The following is a 15,432-nucleotide window of genomic DNA, read 5'->3' on the forward strand; positions in this document are numbered from 1 at the left end:
GAGAGCGTGTTGATGCACGGGTACGCCTTCGAAAAGACGACGTACATCGCGGTGGAGAGGAAGATGGAGATGAGCGCACCGAAGCACTGTGCGTAGAGCTGTACGCGGGGCGCTGCGCCGAGGAGGTGGGTCGCTTTGAGATCGCCGAGCATGTCTGAGCATTGTTCCGCAGCAGCAAGGGTAATCATGCCTGTGAGGCCATTGTTGAGCTGGTTCTTTGTGGGCGAGAGACCCGATCCTTTCGAGATTCCGCCGAAGATCTGCAGGGCTGATCAGCGGAGACGCGTTGCAGTGCATGTTAGTGTCGCTCACAAGCTGAGAGAAGTTGCCGAGGGTAGTCACCGGGTTTACTGACACGCGCCCGACGCACTCGGCGCCGACCAGGGAGAAGATGAATGCGAAGATGATCGAAAGAAGGGTAATACCGGGGTTTTGGCCATACTGATACTTCATCACACACATCGTCAGGATAGTGCTCGCGATTAGCCCGCCGACCCACATCCACCACGGCGTCTGCTGGTCCTCCGGGACAGGATCATAGAATCCATCTTCTTTCTCGTACACACGCCCCTTATCAAGACGCAGCCGCCGCATCGCAGGCTCGAGGAGGACAGAGAACGCAGTGACGATCGTTTTGTAATTCGCGGCGATCTCCGCGACACTGGAGGTGAGAAGGAGGAGGCAACCAGGCCAAATCATCCAGTATTCGGGCGAGGGCGTGTGGATGGGATCGCTGAGCACCATGTTCGAGTAGTCGATATAGCCAGGGTACTGGGACGAGTAGGATTCGCCGAAGGCTTTGCCCGTGGCGACGAGTGCGGGGCCGATGATGGCCCATGCGAGCAGTGCACCGCCCACGAATGAGGCGGAGCTGTTCATCGGGACGAGCAGGCCGCAGCCGATGAATGCGGGCGTCCACTCCCAAACCCATCCCTACCGAAAGAGTCAATATATACGATATAGCGCAGCAACGATTTAGCGGTAAAGCCCACCCAGCTCTCAGCGCAAATGATCCATTTCCACCCCGCGCGATAGAACCACCAGCTCCAGTGCCAGTCCCACATGATTCCGGGTGCATACTCGCTCACCACGCGCCAGAGGATGGAGATTGTGAACGAGATGGCGAGCGCCCAGGTCTTCTTGCGCGCGATGGCGGCTGCGTGCGTGCCTACATGGAGGGAATGAATAGTGTAGGCGGTAGCCACAGAGCTCGGGAAGGTGAGCTTGAGCTTGAGGATGTAGAGGCGGCGCAGAGGCATGGTGAAGAAGATGCCGACGTAGGCACAGCAAATCGTGAACGTGATGAGGCGCCTGAAGGATTCATCTCATCATCGTTATAGCTCTTGGTAATGATATGCCTACCCGAAGTCAGCAGATGGGTTCTCGCCAAGCAATCCGAGTTGATAGGCAGCCGGGAATCCAGAGGTGAAGAGAAGTCCCAAGGAGCCTGCAGCCTACACCAAATGCATCAATTTGGCTCTCGAAGGGTTGAAAGCTATCGTACCGTTGCAGCACTCTGGCAGCAAAGGTTCTCTTTGGGACCGAAGTATCCGCCACCAAACCTCTCTGGCAGTGCTTTAGAGAGCGGCTTGAGGATTGCAAAACCGAAAATTGACCCGAACATGGACGCGCCGAACGTCCATCCAGTCTTCAGTCCGAGATACACGCTAAAATGTAATGGCGTGAGCCCGAATAGCGATCAAAGGAAAGTGTACGCGCACTTGCTAGCAGAGATCACAGCACCGAGTGCGCATCCGACGAACACGGCCCGAAACGTGAACTGCTGTTCTTCTGTCGCATTGGGATCCATAGGGAACGGATCGTCAGTGCCGAAGTCCAGCACAGCGCCATCGTCATGATCATCGTGCGAAGGCACCTCCTCTACCCCGTCAGAGATAGTCCTCTTCTTCTCGTCAAATCTATCCTCCTTCTGGATCTGCTCCATGACGGTGGGCAGAGCCGGCGCGACGTGAACCTTTTCAGAGTGACTCGTGCTGTCTAGCATGGAGGCGGGGCGATCCAGGTTGAATGCGATCGGTGAGCAAGAGCTGAGAACCGGATGCACGGGGCAGCATTCAACGTTGTTATATTTTGGGACTACTCATATGACGCGAGGCGCGATAAGCGGACCACCATCTGAGGCTAGCTTGGAGATATGAGTATCCCAACATAGCATATCGAGAATGCACTCACAGTATTGTCTCGCGAGTAACATAAGATGGTAAAGAATTGCGGTCGAAATTTGAAGTAATTGAGAGGAACTGTTTCTCTCTATGTATGAATTACTTCAGAGAAACGCAGAGGGCGCTGTTGTATCAAAGGGCGTTTGTTCGGACGTTGCGGAGAAGCTCAAAGTGATGATTGAAGTGACCTTGTGAGGATGAGCATAGGTCGCGTGCCATCAGCCATATGGACAGAGCAGATGCCATATTGTGGTAAAGATGCCGTGTTGCAATCCCCTGCGAATGACTATCGATGACGATGTCGAAAAAGAATGGCAGGTGGACAGAACATCGTAGTTCGCGGCGCAACACAGCGCGATCAACTAAAAGAGCAGCCGCCTACCTTCCGACTTCCTTCCTTGCAATTCGACTGCCACTTGGAGAAGATCACTCCAACCGTCCTCCCCTAGTGCCTGGAAGATATTCGCTCGGGGACATTGAGGGGAGCAATAACAGATTCTTTACGGATCCACATCCGGGCAAGTAGTGCCAGGTGTGAGATTATCGAGCTGGTCGAGCATGTCGCGTTCGAGCATCCGCCAATCGTCCGTCATGCAGATAGGAGGATGCCGCTGCCATCTCCACACGGCGATACGTTCGAAGACTACTTTATAAAGGTTCGAGGTTATACCGGCGCGGACTCACCGCACTCCTGCTTTCCTCCATGACGAAGCGTGCACGCGCGTTTGATAGCTTCAACAATTCCCCCGTCTTTCAGTGTGCCTAGATGTATGCAGATGCGATGCACGCCATTGGTGAGTTTCAATGTCATTTGGACACGCAGCGCTGCTTACGTCGTCTCTCCACACGCATTGCTGAATCCCGTTGTCGAGCGTCTCCTGCCAGTGATATTGCAATTCAATATGCTGCTCTCGACGTCCGAAGCAGTGTCTCTGCTTGACTTCTCTATATTCATTTTCGCTTTGTAGAAATGTAGAACCTGAGCACTGGTGGGAATATGGCATGGTAAAGGACGTGACGGACGGAGCTCCGAGCGTAGCTCTCGTGGCAATCAAACCATTTGGCCTTCAAATTGCAACAGTGTATTTCTCCAGCCTTCCGAAAGTTTCAGGAGGATACCAGATAAGACAGAAGGCACATGTTCATCATCTCCTCCCAGTGTTGTTCATCGGCACCAAGGGATGGCCCGTGCATAGAATCGGATTCTTCAAGACTGTGCAGTCTCTGCAGTATGCCCTGGCACGTTATCATTCGATGAATCCTGCGAAAGTCACAGCAAGCAATACTAGATGATGTCTTGGAGTTACCGGTCGCACGTCCACGGTGAATGCATGTATTATACCGTTCAGTGAGGTGAATCTCGCAACAGCTTCGAAGTTTGCATGGCTGGATGATACGAAGTCAGTCATGCAGACAGTTCGCATCCTGCTACAGTATGGTTCGAAAATTATTTCAATATTAAGTCATAAGCATATACGGGATACGTCTATAGATCAGAGCTCAGTAAATATAAGGAATTACTCGGCAAGGGACTCTCTTCGCCCACTCCTCCCATTCCTCTCCGAACTGCTTCTTCAATAAACGATCTTCATCATACGACCTATGCACAAGACTAACTGCACAGAAAGAAGTGATAGCTATGTAAACCAACAGACAAATCCGTCCAACAAGCGTGTTGATCACACCGCATTCTACGAACCACGAGCCCGGACTGGTCATCCACATCCCCCATCCAACAAGACTGGCGATTCCGCTGGGATAGCTTGGATGACGGACGTAGGCGTATGGTCCTGAGGTGACGAGTTGGTGCTTCTCGAGGATGGTCACTTCTAGTGTGAAATGGCGTCCGAGGGTGCGGTAGCACCAACGGCGTATGATCCCTCCCAGAGTTTCGAGGCCGAGACCGATAACGAATGTAGTAGATATGCTGATGTTCTTGGTGAGAGATGTTGGCCCGTTGACCAGGGTCTTGAGAATCATCTGCGAGAGACGTTGATCTGGAAAGGTGCTCGCCAATATGACAAGCACTTCCATGCTTCCTCCGAGGAGGATCAGAGTCTAGTAGTGCATCCAGACGTTATCAGCATCGCAATCCAAGCATAGATAGAGTACCAAGCTAGACGCACGCTCAGCACTACGGCAATGGAGTGTATAGCAGATGAGAGAAATCGCTCGAAGGGAGGCAAAGCCTTCGGTCTCGCATCGGCAGGGACTCTAGGATTCGGCGGACTGGAAGTCAAAAAAGCGGATAGAGTGCTGGCGAGGACGAGAGGCAACTTTGCGAGTAACATTATAGAAGACTCACAATGGCGAAGGGATGTGTGTGTGGGTTGCTTCGGTGATGCTTTGTATATATGGCGGCAGGCAGCCATTATGTGGTGGGAGTCGGGCTCGTACTTTCTCCATATGATAACTTAGTGTTGTTGGTGTAGCAATGTATGCATTAGATCGTGGCAGGTGACTCTGATAAATGTTTCAGTAGCTCGGATTCTCCATTACTACGGACTCAAAATGCACGCACCAGACCATGGAAATAGTCCCTGTCGAGAACAACTGCACGCTCGTTACAAGCAGAGATGGCACGATTACTCTTTACCGACCTAGTGTTGGCTGCGGGTTGTACATCCAGCTAGCGAGACCCCTGCACGAGGTCTTCGACCAACACTGTCAATTTCTCGCGATGAATTGGAACCAGAGCTCAACTACCAAAAGTACTGCTCACCGTCCAGTATGCGCTACTGGAGCATTCAAATGACATCTATAGTTCACGCCAGGAACATATGCAGCCACTCGTCAGACAGTTTTGATGGAGCTGTGATGCGCTGTTGGGGATTGCTTCCGCAGCACGCAGGCCAGGGCATTAGTCGCTGAAAGAACAGGTGAGTTGTTAGTGCATGTTTCACTATTCTCCCGTACTGTCTTGTTTAGCCCAAACGCCGACTTTGAGCCAACCTTAAGCGGAATGCGAGGAATGCAGAATACAACGCGACCACGTGATGTGGCCTCTAACGCGCGTGTTGGCAGCTGATGCTAAGGTCGAGGCGCATCGCGAGGAGCGGTGCTGGTGGCAGCCCGATGATGACGGGAGATACCACACTCGGTGCGACAGTCACGCATCAATGTTTTCTGTTGCGCGTTGCAGCATCTGCTGCTGGAACTGTTACTGTGATATAGAAATAATTCATGTATTCTCGGATAATATCTGCTAGCACTTAACGGAATACAACTCAGCCCGTCATCAGCCGAAACAGCACGTCTCGTTGCAATATGTCAACGTAGAGTTATTTCTACCAGAATGAAACCTGGACATATGTCAGCCCGCGTAAGTGCCAACAAGAGCATCGCCACTCACGTTTTGTGGCAGAACGTGACGGACAGTGCACATCGGCAGATTACTCCGACGCGGACTCGCCATGCACGATATTGTCCTCCGTTGCTCGCGTCGAGGCATTCCTACGATGACGCAGCGAGTTCAAGTGCCGGTTGATTGTCTTGTCGTCTCCAGAGATCGTCGTTGCCGGGCATACAGGACACGTGAACTGGACGATGTGATCCATCAGTTCACAGAACGCTCTGAGAGAAGGGTTGGCGTAGGCGTACCTGCTTTGGAGCTTTTGGAGCTTTGGGCAGGCGAGCGCGGTGCCTCCGGGCATTGGGCTTTCTGGCCGTCCGTGCACTGCTCTCGGGCTCCGAAAGCGTGGCACCGCATCCGGACTCTGATTTCTCGTCAGGGCAGTCGACATCGGGGGAAGTCGCGGTGGCGGTGGCGGTCGCGGTCGACATGTCCTCGGGCGCCTGCACAGAATACGATGCAGGATCCTCGTGCTCCATATTACCGACGGGCATTGGCGAATGGAATACGGGCGGATCGTTGATCGTTAGAGAGTATGCCGTGTATTGAGTTTGTTGGTTTAGATATGTAGTGGGATACAACGGCAAGTCGGGTTGATGCTGCGCGGGATACATGGGGGCCACAGGCATGTCGGGCACCTGCGGCCAGAAGTATCGAGTATCTTCCAGGATGTTGACCGCGGGTGGAAGGTATTGGTATGTCCAGAGGTTGGGATAGTAGACGACGGGACGGTACGTGAAAGAGACATATCGCCACACGCCCCGAGCGGTCGGGTTGGAGGGCAGCAAGTACGTCTCTTGCGAGTAGGATGATGAATAGACCGGGTTGGACATGGATGGGGCTATGAGGGCTCACCGAGTTATGAGAGGATCCTCCATCTTTTGTGGGTTTATATAGGGCGGTCGAGGAAGAATCGCATGAGGCACGAGGCGAGGCAGCCCAGTGGCTTGTGGGAAGAATAGATGCCACTGGCATGTTTTTCGCCAATCCAGGCCCAGTATCGGCAGCGTGGACATCGTTCAGTGGCCCGAGCAACCAGGAAAGGATATCTTTGAAATAGCCGGAGTGTTGAGTGGCACGAAGTGGCTGCCGAGTTTCAGGCGGTGGCAGCAAAGGACAACGTGGCGGTTTCGCTGAGCTCAATTGTTAGCCGAGAAGGAGAGCAAAAGCCCACGTGTTTTTAGGCCCGAACCGTTGCGGACTGCTCTTTCGTGCCCGTCTGGGCAGACAGTTCTGAGCACCCTGAAGATGCTTTGGAGAATCAGATTGCTGATAAAAGCCTGAAAAGCGTGACCGCAAAATTGCACAGCCATAGTGAGAGGGCCAGAGATAGAGAGCAGAGGAAAAGGTTGGGCAATCGTTGGAGCATTCGTTTGACTGTATAGTACGCGATAGGTTGCGCCTTGAACTCCAGCTGTGATACCGTCAATTCCAGAGGAGAACAGAGCTAACATCTGGTCATTTATTTTCAACCAGCAGGATACTAGAAACTGATATCTGCTCAGCCAGCACGAGAGACATGGAGAAGCGTTGGTCTGGGGGACCGTGTGGCCAGCACCGCGACGTGATGTTGATTCGTGACACCTCTCTCGTGACCTGTGACATATGGCGTTTGGGCATTGTGGCGCTACGATCCTTTGCACTCTCAAAGGCTGTTAGATCTAGCTGTCCTCGTTGTCTATGCTCCCGTCGAATAACAAGGAGAGCCATCAATAATATGACATTCTACCCCATCCTTGGCTTCTACCTGTCGTTCTCCAGCCTGACCGCGCTTTCTGAGGTGCTGAGGCCGATCCTCTCTCCCATGTCTCGCGATTGAAGTCTTCCAGTTGCTTACTCACGGAGTATAATAGCTGCAGTGTACTACTGTTGTTGGCCACAGCTAGTCGCTTCTTGGAAGCGATCCATAATCAGGTGTCCCGTGAATCTCTAGAAAAAGTCACCCTAACAGCACAGGGAATGGATGATATTTCGGACGTCCCGCTATCTGCAATTACAATGGCCGTACTCTCTTTGAAACCCGAAACTTCTCAAGATGGGCTTGCAGTGCTCGGACAAACCGGAGGAACGAGTTCTTATGAATATGGCATTGTCCTGGCCACGACTGCACGTCACTCTCGGTTCTCTGAACCAATCACAAACCTATCCAGCTTAGTTTTTCTCGTCGGGGGCTGCGCTGAGCTTGACGACCTCTGATGCTCGACATTGCTGGCTCGGACAGGCAACTCCCGCATGGCGTCAGGCCAGGCAAAGGTGCTGTCAATGTCGCAATCGCTCAGTTTGAAAGCGACGCGAGACCGGTCGATGGGTTGCCATGTTCCTTGCTGGCTTGGATCTCCAACTTAGCGCTTGTTGATGCCTCGTCCGTATACAAAAATGTGGAGCAAACTGGCGCTTTGGCTGCCGTACTTCAGTACGACCCGTAGCTGGTATTGTCGTGGCGATTAAGGTTCTTCGTAGTGAGTCCGGTTCAATCCCCAGGTGCACTTCTTCTCCAGGAATGATGAGGCGTCCCGTGGACATCTAGAATAAGTCACCTTAACAGCACGGGAGATGCATGAAATTTTGGACGTCACGCTAATTGCAATTGCAATGGTTGTGTTCTCTTTGACGCCTTAAACCTCTCAAGATGGGCTTGCAATGTGGGACAATCCGGGGATCAAGGTGTTATGAATGTGGCATTGCCCTGGCCACGACTCTCTACGTTACGCAGCGGACTCCGTCAAGTTCTTCGAAATAATCAGAAACTAATCATGCCTAGTGTTTTTCGTCGAGCGCTGCTCCGAGCTTGGCGACACTCTGACGCTCGATGTTGTTGGTTCAGACACGCAAGTTCCGCATGGCGTCAGGCCAGGCAAAGGAGCTGTCGATGTCGCAATCGCTCAGTTTTGAGCGAGGCGGGGCCGGTAGACAACCCAGTCAAGGTCGCCATCTTCCTCGCTGACTTGTTCCCCAACCTGACACTTGTTGAGGCCTCACTCGTATACAGCAATGTAAAGTGGCGCGTTTGCTGCCGTACTTCACTATGGTGCGTAGCTGGTAGGAGCGTGGCAATCAAGGATCTTGGTAGTGAGTCCGGTTCAACACCCAGGTGTGCCTTATCTCCGGGAACGATGCTCATTGTGCATGGACATCAGATGATCACGATGAGAAGTAACCTACACGGTTCTCTCGCGATAACCATTCAGGCATGCGATCAAGCAGACGAGGAAGTTGCTGAAGTGAGATTAGAATAATATCTGCAAGCAGCACCTTTGCACGCTGATCCCAGTAGCTGCTGTGAATGTGTTTCTTAGGATCAATCATACCAGCGTACCGTTCTGTGCGTCAACATGGTCTTCGGCACAGAACGCCGAGTGCATCAATCGCAGAACTTTGGTGCACCACCTTCACAAATACGGGTCTCGTAAATATCGGTGAGCTTGCGAACGACCGGGCCCCAGAGAGCCATGACATGTATCAATTTAGAGGTCATGCTTACGAAGGCCGCGCCCGATGACTCATGGCAGCGATATCAAGGGTTTGTCATAACATGCTAATTCGGTGACCGTGATTGAGCTGACGAGGAAACAGACTGGGTTGTGAGAGCCTATGCTGAGTTCACGTCTGGCCATCATGAACGGGATCGTTGTTCGACGTGCGCAATGAAGCCTGTGGATGTTGGAAAGGTGATTGTACAGCGAGTCGAGCAAGGGCGGGAGGGAAACGCAGCCCCAGACGCCTCAATGAATTGGTAAATGCTGATATCTTGAACGCCGGGCGATGGGCAGAGTGCCACAGCGGCACCAAAGCCTCTGACCTCTTGACCAGTGACAAAGTCCAGCCGCCTTCAAGGTCCATGAGACGGTGGTGAGCGGTCGCCGCCAGTTGCACAGTACTATGAAGAGCATCGACGGGAGGGTTGGGCGCTGAGAAACGAGTGCTGAGAACTATCTAAGCGCCCGTAGACGGAGAGCTATCTGCGCTCGCACGCTTATAAGCACGCCGCATGTCCTCGCATCCGCTGCTCACCGTGTTCGACGCAGAGCACGATGGCGGGCGCATACAGCCTGCTCAAATCTGAACCCGAGCCCGATCCCGCCGATCGACCCCGCACGCGCCGCATCGTCCTCGGCGCCCTCTTCCTCCTCGCCACCGCCGCCGTCTCTGTGCTGTACGCCTTCCCGCCCTACCCGCGCACTCTCTCTGACGACGCTGCACACGAGCCGCTCAAGCAATGCGCGTCCGGCCTCCCACCGCCAGCCACCCCGCCTGCTCCGCTCAACCTCTGGGCATCGCTCACCGTCCAAGAGACCGTCGACATCTCGCGCTGGCTCAACGCCCCTGAACGGAACCTCAACCTGACCATCGCCGAGCGCGTCTCCCTCTCGGACAACGTCGTCTTCCACATCGGCGCCTTCCGCCCGCCCAAGGCGCACGCCCTCGCCTACCTCGCGGACCCGCACACGAACCGCGCACCGGAGAGATACGCACGCGTGACGATCCATCATGGCGCGGCGGAGGAGCCCGTCGTCAAGGATTACCTCGTCGGGCCTCTCCCCGTCAGCGACAAGACCTCCATGCGCGCGCTCACAAAGATATACCACCGCGACGCGGTGCCGTTCAACGCCCGCGGCGTCACCGGGTTTGCAGAGATCAATCCCATCCTAACAGAAGTGATGTACTCGATGGCAGAGGCGACCCAGGTGCGTGCGCTCTCTTCGCAAAGCGCGTTTACCTGACGCGCGCGCAGGAGCTGTTCGGAGCCGTCGCGCGTGGACTCGCGAACGACACGCTCGTCGCGAACATGGTCGGTCCTCTCAGCTTTGACGGCTCCTTCCGCCGCACGTGGATCAACTGGCGGCGCAACGTCCCCGGGGTCTACCTCCACCCCGTCGGCTTCTTCCTCTACCTCGACATGTCCGGCACCGAGCCGCGCGAGTGGAAGCTCCTCAAGGTCAGTCCTTCCTTCCCATGCGCCGCGCCGCTGATCCCGCGCTAGATCGTGTACAACCACCAGGTGTTTGGTACCGTGGACGAGTTCATGACCGCGTTCCGCACCGGCACGCTCAAGCGCCTCCCCGCACGCCCCGACTCGAAGGACACCGAGTGGACGACGCGTAAACGTCCTGACGGCCCCCGACGCGACCTTGACCACCTCCCTGGCCCGCGCTCCGTGTCCTTCGCCGGTCTCCGATTCAGAATCGACAGGAAGACTCAGTACGTGAGCTGGATGGGCTGGGGGATGTACCTCGGGTTCGACCGCGATATGGGCTTGAGCTTCTGGGACATCCGCTTCAGGGGCGAGAGACTGATATATGAGGTGAGCGCGGTGTATGGTCGCTGCTGGTTGTTCATGGGGTGCGTAGCTTTCCCCACAAGAGGCGATCGCGCAGTATGGTGCGTGCGTTGCAGAACCGTGATCATGCCAGACGTTGAACGAACGCCACAGCGGGCAACGACCCGATGCAATCCACGACCGCCTGGCTCGACCGCTACTTCGGCATGGTACGCCCCCCTATATCACCCCGTCCCCGCAACGCCCCGCTCATCCCGCACAGGGCTCCTCCGTCCGCGACATGCTCCCCGGCTACGACTGCCCCCACGAAGCGGTCTTCCTCCCCGCGACGACGCACTCCTTCGCGGGGAGCATCACGCGCGAGCGCGCCGTTTGTGTTTTCGAGCAGGATACGGGCCGGCCGATCACGCGACATACTGGGTATGAGAAGGGCGAGTTTGGGGCCGTCAGGGGGTATGTGCTTGTGGTCAGGAGTATCTCGACCGTTGGCAAGTGCGTGGAGGCCTTTATGCGTTGCGTTGGCGTGCTGATCTGGTGGTATAGTTATGATTATCGTGAGTGGACTTGGTGTGGTGATCGCGGGATGCTGATGAGGGTCCCGATGTCTGATATGCAGTGGTAGGTTTCTGTTATGGTCTATACTGCGACCCGTGTTAATTGATGACTGCCAGTTTGACTACATCTTCCACCTCGATGGGACGATCGAGGTTCGCCTCTCGGCCTCTGGGTACCTGCAGGGCGGCTTCTGGGAGCCCTCGCAGGATAGGTATGGTGCCCCCATCCGGGACACGACCAGTGCGTAGCATCCGTTCTTCTTGCGATACGAGTTATTAAGCGACTGGCAGTGGGCTCGCTACACGACCACGTCATCAACTACAAAGTACACTCTCTCCGCACCGTCTCCATTCGTGCGCTCACCCCACCTCACCTCATGCAGGTCGACCTGGACATCGTGGGCGAGAAGAACTCGCTGTTGTTCACGAGCACCGTGCAGGAGGAGGTCGAGCAACCCTGGCTCGAGGACGATTGGGGCGCCACGGTCGTTCAGCAGAAGATCACGCGCAGGTTTATCGAGAGCGAGGACGAGGCGCTGCTCGCGTTCCCGCCCAATTTCCAGGGCGGGTATGCCATCGTTAATCGTGAGGAGCGCAATAGGTGGGGCGTCGTGAGAGGGTACGCTATCCATCCGGGGTATGACCCCGTGCGTAACGTGCGTGTCCCTCCTTAACGCGGTCTGAACTGAGCTGATGTGCCCTGGGCGCTGGGATGGGTGGGGCGGCAGACGGTCGTGGGCTCGAAGCGTCTTTTGAACAATGCGAATTGGGCGCGGTACAACCTCGCGGTGTCGAGGAGGAAGGAGAGCGAGCCGTCTTCGAGTAGCATGTGGAACCAGAACTTGCCGGGCGCGCCGATGGTGGATTTTCATAGGTTCTTTGATGGGGAGAATATCACGCAGGAAGACCTCGTCGCGTGGGTGAACGTTGGCATGCATCATTTGGTGTGTACGTCCGGTCGTTGTGATCTGCGTGTGCTGAGTAGTTCGTCGTGATAGCCTCAAGCGGAAGATTCGCCGAATACGCGCACGAACCTCGCTGCGTCTAGGTGGGCGGTAGCGTCTACGTTCAGAACCACCCGCTGACCGCGTACGCACAGCTTTTTCCTCACCCCGCTCAACTACTTCGACGCAGACGTATCCATGGAATCGAAAAACGCCATCGTGCTCTCGCCGCCCGCGACACTCGGCGATCCATGGGCGTTTGAGGACTATGGTGTGGAGCCGGTGAATTGTGTGCCTGGGGAGGTACCGCCGTTTGTGTATAGGGGCGTGAGGGCGTTTGGGCTGGATGGAGGGGTGGCGAGGCCGGGGAGTGTGGATGAGATGAGGAAGGGGGCGGAGATGTTTCATCGGATTAAGCTTGAGCTGTGAAGGTCGGGTGGGGTGGGCGGGTTGGAGTGTAGAGGTGCGGTTTGATTTGTGCGGAAGTGTTCTTGGATATGTGTATAGAGGGTTTTTTGTGTGTAAGTTTTCATGTATGAAGTGTATAGAGGTTCGTCCAATACTTTTGGAGAGATACAGAATGAACTGGCATGCATATGTGTGCGTCTTTTGCACCGTGTCATCGTTCGCGCGTTTTAATGACTATCCAGGAGCAGTTTGTACTCATCGCATCGTTGACTGCCATGATCATGACACTCTTGGCGTTCAGGATGAAGCGCGGCTCTGCAATGCCCTTCTGTATATCGAATGCAGGTGAGTTCAAGTTTGTTGTGATCCCAGTATGGAGGGAGTGGGATATTGTATTGGACGCTACAATGGGCAGCCGATAACCCCCCCTTCAACCAGATTTTTTGCAGAAGTTCACAAGCATGCAAATGGTTGCTAAGGTCCATTAGATTGACTACATGGCCCGGACTGAGCACTTCAACGCGGACGCCACCTTCAGCCACTTCAGCCGCTTCAGCCACAGCGGGTTACGTCCACTTAAGCGCCCTATGAGTCTGCAGTCTGGCGCATGAAAATCCCGCCTCGTCTTCTCTCCAGGCGCCTGAAGACAAAGCGATTGCGACCGCGACACTCCCAGGTGTCGACTGTCCTGATGAAAGATCAGAGTCCGGATGCGGGACTCGGACCACACTGTCGGGGCTAGTGTGCGGATGGCGAGAAGGGCCAATGTCAGAAGCACGGTGTTCACCCGTCCAAAGCCTCAGAACGATCAAAGCAGGTCCGCTAGCTGAGTCCGGTAAGGGCCCTTCCGCGATTGAGGTATCACAACATCCAGTTGATCTGTTCTGTACACCCCGGAACGACGACCTCCAGAGACGACAAGACAGTCAACCGGCACTTTAGCTCGCTGTGTCATCACAGAAATGCCTCGACGAGAGAAACGCAGGGTACTAGCGCGTTACAACGAGTCTGCGTTGGAGTAATCCGCTGGCGTACACTGTCCGTCCTATAATGCGAGAATAAATGAATTATTTCTATGTCCCAGTAAGATTCCCAGCAGCAGATGCTGTAATGTGCAACAGAAAACATTGATGCACGGCTGTCGCACCGCGTGGTACCTCCCGTCATCATCGGGCTGTCACTGTCAATATTCGCGATGCAACTCGAGTTCGGCATCAGCCACCAGGGAAAATGTGTCCAGGGCTACTAGGGAGTGACATCAAGTGGGCATGTTGCATACCTTGCGTTCAATCAACATTTTGGCCATGGTTAATTCTCCACGATCTGATCTGTTACACTCAGAGCGCTGAAACTTAGGAGGCAATATAAAGTTACTTATTTGGCTCACTTTGTTCACTTATCGTAGCTTGCCGCCACCAAACTCGTAGAGGGCTCACTTGGGTTCACTTGGGGTTTTTCCCACGCTTCACTCGTTCACTTGTAGCTTATTGTACCTCGCTACTCCTCACACCACTAGCTTCCTCGCTGCATCCTAGCCTCCTTTGCCTCGCTCTCTGTTCCTCGTCATCCAACACAGCAGCAGACCCATCGCGAGTGTGACACACAGCCTTGAGGCAGCATTTACATGCATTGCCAGCTCTTCTCCGCTCTGTCCCATTACGACTTTCCATTACGTCAAGCCGACATCGTACTGACCTACCACCTTGACTCGTATGGCGGTCGACATTGTTTAACTGCACGATGCCAACTGTTGACGCATGACGTCTCGCTCTGGTCACCAGTCTAGCTCGCGATGTGAGTTATTACTGCGATGGGTCAAGAATACCCACATTACAGTCAGGCCACCACGAGACGAACCATCGCCAAAGACTACATAACTGTACAACATCAGCGTCGACGCATCGCGAGGCGTGTGAACGTGCCAAGGTGGTGAGCAGAAAACTGGATGGTTTGACGGCGATGGCGGGCTAGACAGGTGCAAAACACAGCCTTGGAGTATTTGCGCAGTAGCTGTCTGAGTTGAATGTGGCTGATGCATAATGAATCAGCCAGTTAACAGAAGGGCTGGAGAGGGGACAAATCCGAAGACTTTACCACGACTGCTGACGCCTATTTTGCCCGGCGGGGGCCTTGTTGGGGTCACTGAGACTTGCGGGGATTCACTTTTGGTTCACTTTTGGTCGCTTGTATTCACTTGCTGAGTGGGCAACATGCAGGAAGTCTCAAGTGAGCATAAGTGAGCATAAGTGAAGACAAGCGAGAATAAGCGCCCGACGTCGACAATTTCACTTGGCCTGCCAAAATAAGGTTCAAGTGAACCACGAGTAACTTTTGTAAGGGATAAGTGACTAAGTCAAGTGAAATTGTTAACCGTCAAAACTTAGCACATGGGAAAAGTACTTGTGATCCCGACTTTGACCACGCCATAGCATATCTGCCGCCTAGCTACTTATGAGGCAGCACCGAAGCAACCCTCCACTTTTGCCATTGTCAGTCTCCCGCAATGTTGCTGGCGAAGCTGCCTCTCGTCCTTGCCAGCACCATGTCTTCGGCTTCAACTACAACTCCTCCGAACCCCAGAGCCCCTGCCGATGCGAGACCGAAGGCCTTGCCTGCCTTTGAGAAATTTGTCTCATCTGCTATACATTCCATCCTCGTAATGCTGAGAGTGCGTCTGGCTTGGCACGCTGTCTATAGTGTGCGTTACCATGCT

The 15,432-nt window shown here is 54.4% G+C and overlaps 9 protein-coding genes across 9 annotated transcripts in view; 4 read left to right on the forward strand and 5 right to left on the reverse strand.

The window, feature by feature from the left end:
• Window positions 1-1,338, reverse strand: part of LAESUDRAFT_732715 (uncharacterized protein) — a 2,129-nt gene extending 791 nt beyond the window's left edge. The window contains exons 1-3 of the mRNA XM_040910290.1: window positions 993-1,338; window positions 313-933; window positions 80-260 (exon numbers count right to left, since the gene is read on the reverse strand). Coding sequence (XP_040757706.1) covers window positions 80-260; window positions 313-933; window positions 993-1,259 — 1,069 coding nt within the window. The 5' untranslated portion in view covers window positions 1,260-1,338. The remainder of the gene's footprint in view (window positions 1-79; window positions 261-312; window positions 934-992) is intronic.
• A 157-nt stretch (window positions 1,339-1,495) lies between these two features.
• LAESUDRAFT_709467 (OPT-domain-containing protein) lies at window positions 1,496-2,232 on the reverse strand (the record flags this gene model as incomplete). The annotated part of the gene is made up of 3 exons (XM_040906721.1): window positions 2,194-2,232; window positions 1,722-2,142; window positions 1,496-1,667 (listed from the first exon to the last, which is right to left on the reverse strand). Exons 2-3 carry the CDS (start codon window positions 2,003-2,005, stop codon window positions 1,496-1,498), a joined length of 456 nt encoding a protein of 151 aa, XP_040757707.1. The 5' UTR covers window positions 2,006-2,142; window positions 2,194-2,232.
• Window positions 2,233-3,178: 946 nt separating this feature from the next.
• LAESUDRAFT_732720 (uncharacterized protein) lies at window positions 3,179-3,572 on the forward strand. Its single transcript, XM_040910291.1, has one exon. The coding sequence runs from the start codon at window positions 3,186-3,188 to the stop codon at window positions 3,474-3,476; it is 291 nt and encodes a 96-aa protein (XP_040757708.1). The 5' UTR covers window positions 3,179-3,185; the 3' UTR covers window positions 3,477-3,572.
• A 111-nt stretch (window positions 3,573-3,683) lies between these two features.
• On the reverse strand, window positions 3,684-4,474 carry LAESUDRAFT_745986 (uncharacterized protein; the record flags this gene model as incomplete). The annotated part of the gene is made up of 2 exons (XM_040911403.1): window positions 3,684-4,241; window positions 4,310-4,474. 2 exons carry the CDS (start codon window positions 4,472-4,474, stop codon window positions 3,684-3,686), a joined length of 723 nt encoding a protein of 240 aa, XP_040757709.1.
• Window positions 4,475-5,998: 1,524 nt separating this feature from the next.
• Window positions 5,999-7,063, reverse strand: LAESUDRAFT_578773 (uncharacterized protein). Its single transcript, XM_040903034.1, has 3 exons — window positions 6,728-7,063; window positions 6,391-6,668; window positions 5,999-6,331 (listed from the first exon to the last, which is right to left on the reverse strand). Exons 1-3 carry the CDS (start codon window positions 6,987-6,989, stop codon window positions 6,095-6,097), a joined length of 777 nt encoding a protein of 258 aa, XP_040757710.1. The 5' UTR covers window positions 6,990-7,063; the 3' UTR covers window positions 5,999-6,094.
• Window positions 7,064-7,455: 392 nt separating this feature from the next.
• On the forward strand, window positions 7,456-7,928 carry LAESUDRAFT_732724 (uncharacterized protein). Its single transcript, XM_040910292.1, has one exon. The coding sequence runs from the start codon at window positions 7,534-7,536 to the stop codon at window positions 7,729-7,731; it is 198 nt and encodes a 65-aa protein (XP_040757711.1). The 5' UTR covers window positions 7,456-7,533; the 3' UTR covers window positions 7,732-7,928.
• Window positions 7,929-7,934: 6 nt separating this feature from the next.
• Window positions 7,935-8,723, forward strand: LAESUDRAFT_578781 (uncharacterized protein). Its single transcript, XM_040903035.1, has 4 exons — window positions 7,935-7,994; window positions 8,063-8,459; window positions 8,525-8,604; window positions 8,673-8,723. Exons 2-3 carry the CDS (start codon window positions 8,205-8,207, stop codon window positions 8,576-8,578), a joined length of 309 nt encoding a protein of 102 aa, XP_040757712.1. The 5' UTR covers window positions 7,935-7,994; window positions 8,063-8,204; the 3' UTR covers window positions 8,579-8,604; window positions 8,673-8,723.
• Window positions 8,724-9,566: 843 nt separating this feature from the next.
• On the forward strand, window positions 9,567-12,740 carry LAESUDRAFT_667229 (amine oxidase catalytic domain-containing protein; the record flags this gene model as incomplete). The annotated part of the gene is made up of 12 exons (XM_040905289.1): window positions 9,567-10,220; window positions 10,268-10,471; window positions 10,517-10,837; window positions 10,884-10,914; window positions 10,967-11,022; window positions 11,076-11,309; window positions 11,485-11,608; window positions 11,659-11,693; window positions 11,751-12,023; window positions 12,096-12,311; window positions 12,366-12,415; window positions 12,467-12,740. 12 exons carry the CDS (start codon window positions 9,567-9,569, stop codon window positions 12,738-12,740), a joined length of 2,472 nt encoding a protein of 823 aa, XP_040757713.1.
• Window positions 12,741-14,453: 1,713 nt separating this feature from the next.
• On the reverse strand, window positions 14,454-15,095 carry LAESUDRAFT_732729 (uncharacterized protein; the record flags this gene model as incomplete). Its single annotated transcript, XM_040910293.1, is given in 4 exon segments — window positions 14,454-14,620; window positions 14,641-14,732; window positions 14,801-14,803; window positions 14,814-15,095. A coding segment is annotated over 1 exon segment (177 nt), but the record flags the coding sequence as incomplete, so codon positions are not given.
• Window positions 15,096-15,432: the final 337 nt, after the last annotated feature.

The sequence above is a fragment of the Laetiporus sulphureus genome (genome assembly GCF_001632365.1).
Source record: "Laetiporus sulphureus 93-53 unplaced genomic scaffold LAESUscaffold_99, whole genome shotgun sequence".
In the NCBI taxonomy this organism is placed as follows: domain Eukaryota; kingdom Fungi; phylum Basidiomycota; class Agaricomycetes; order Polyporales; family Laetiporaceae; genus Laetiporus; species Laetiporus sulphureus.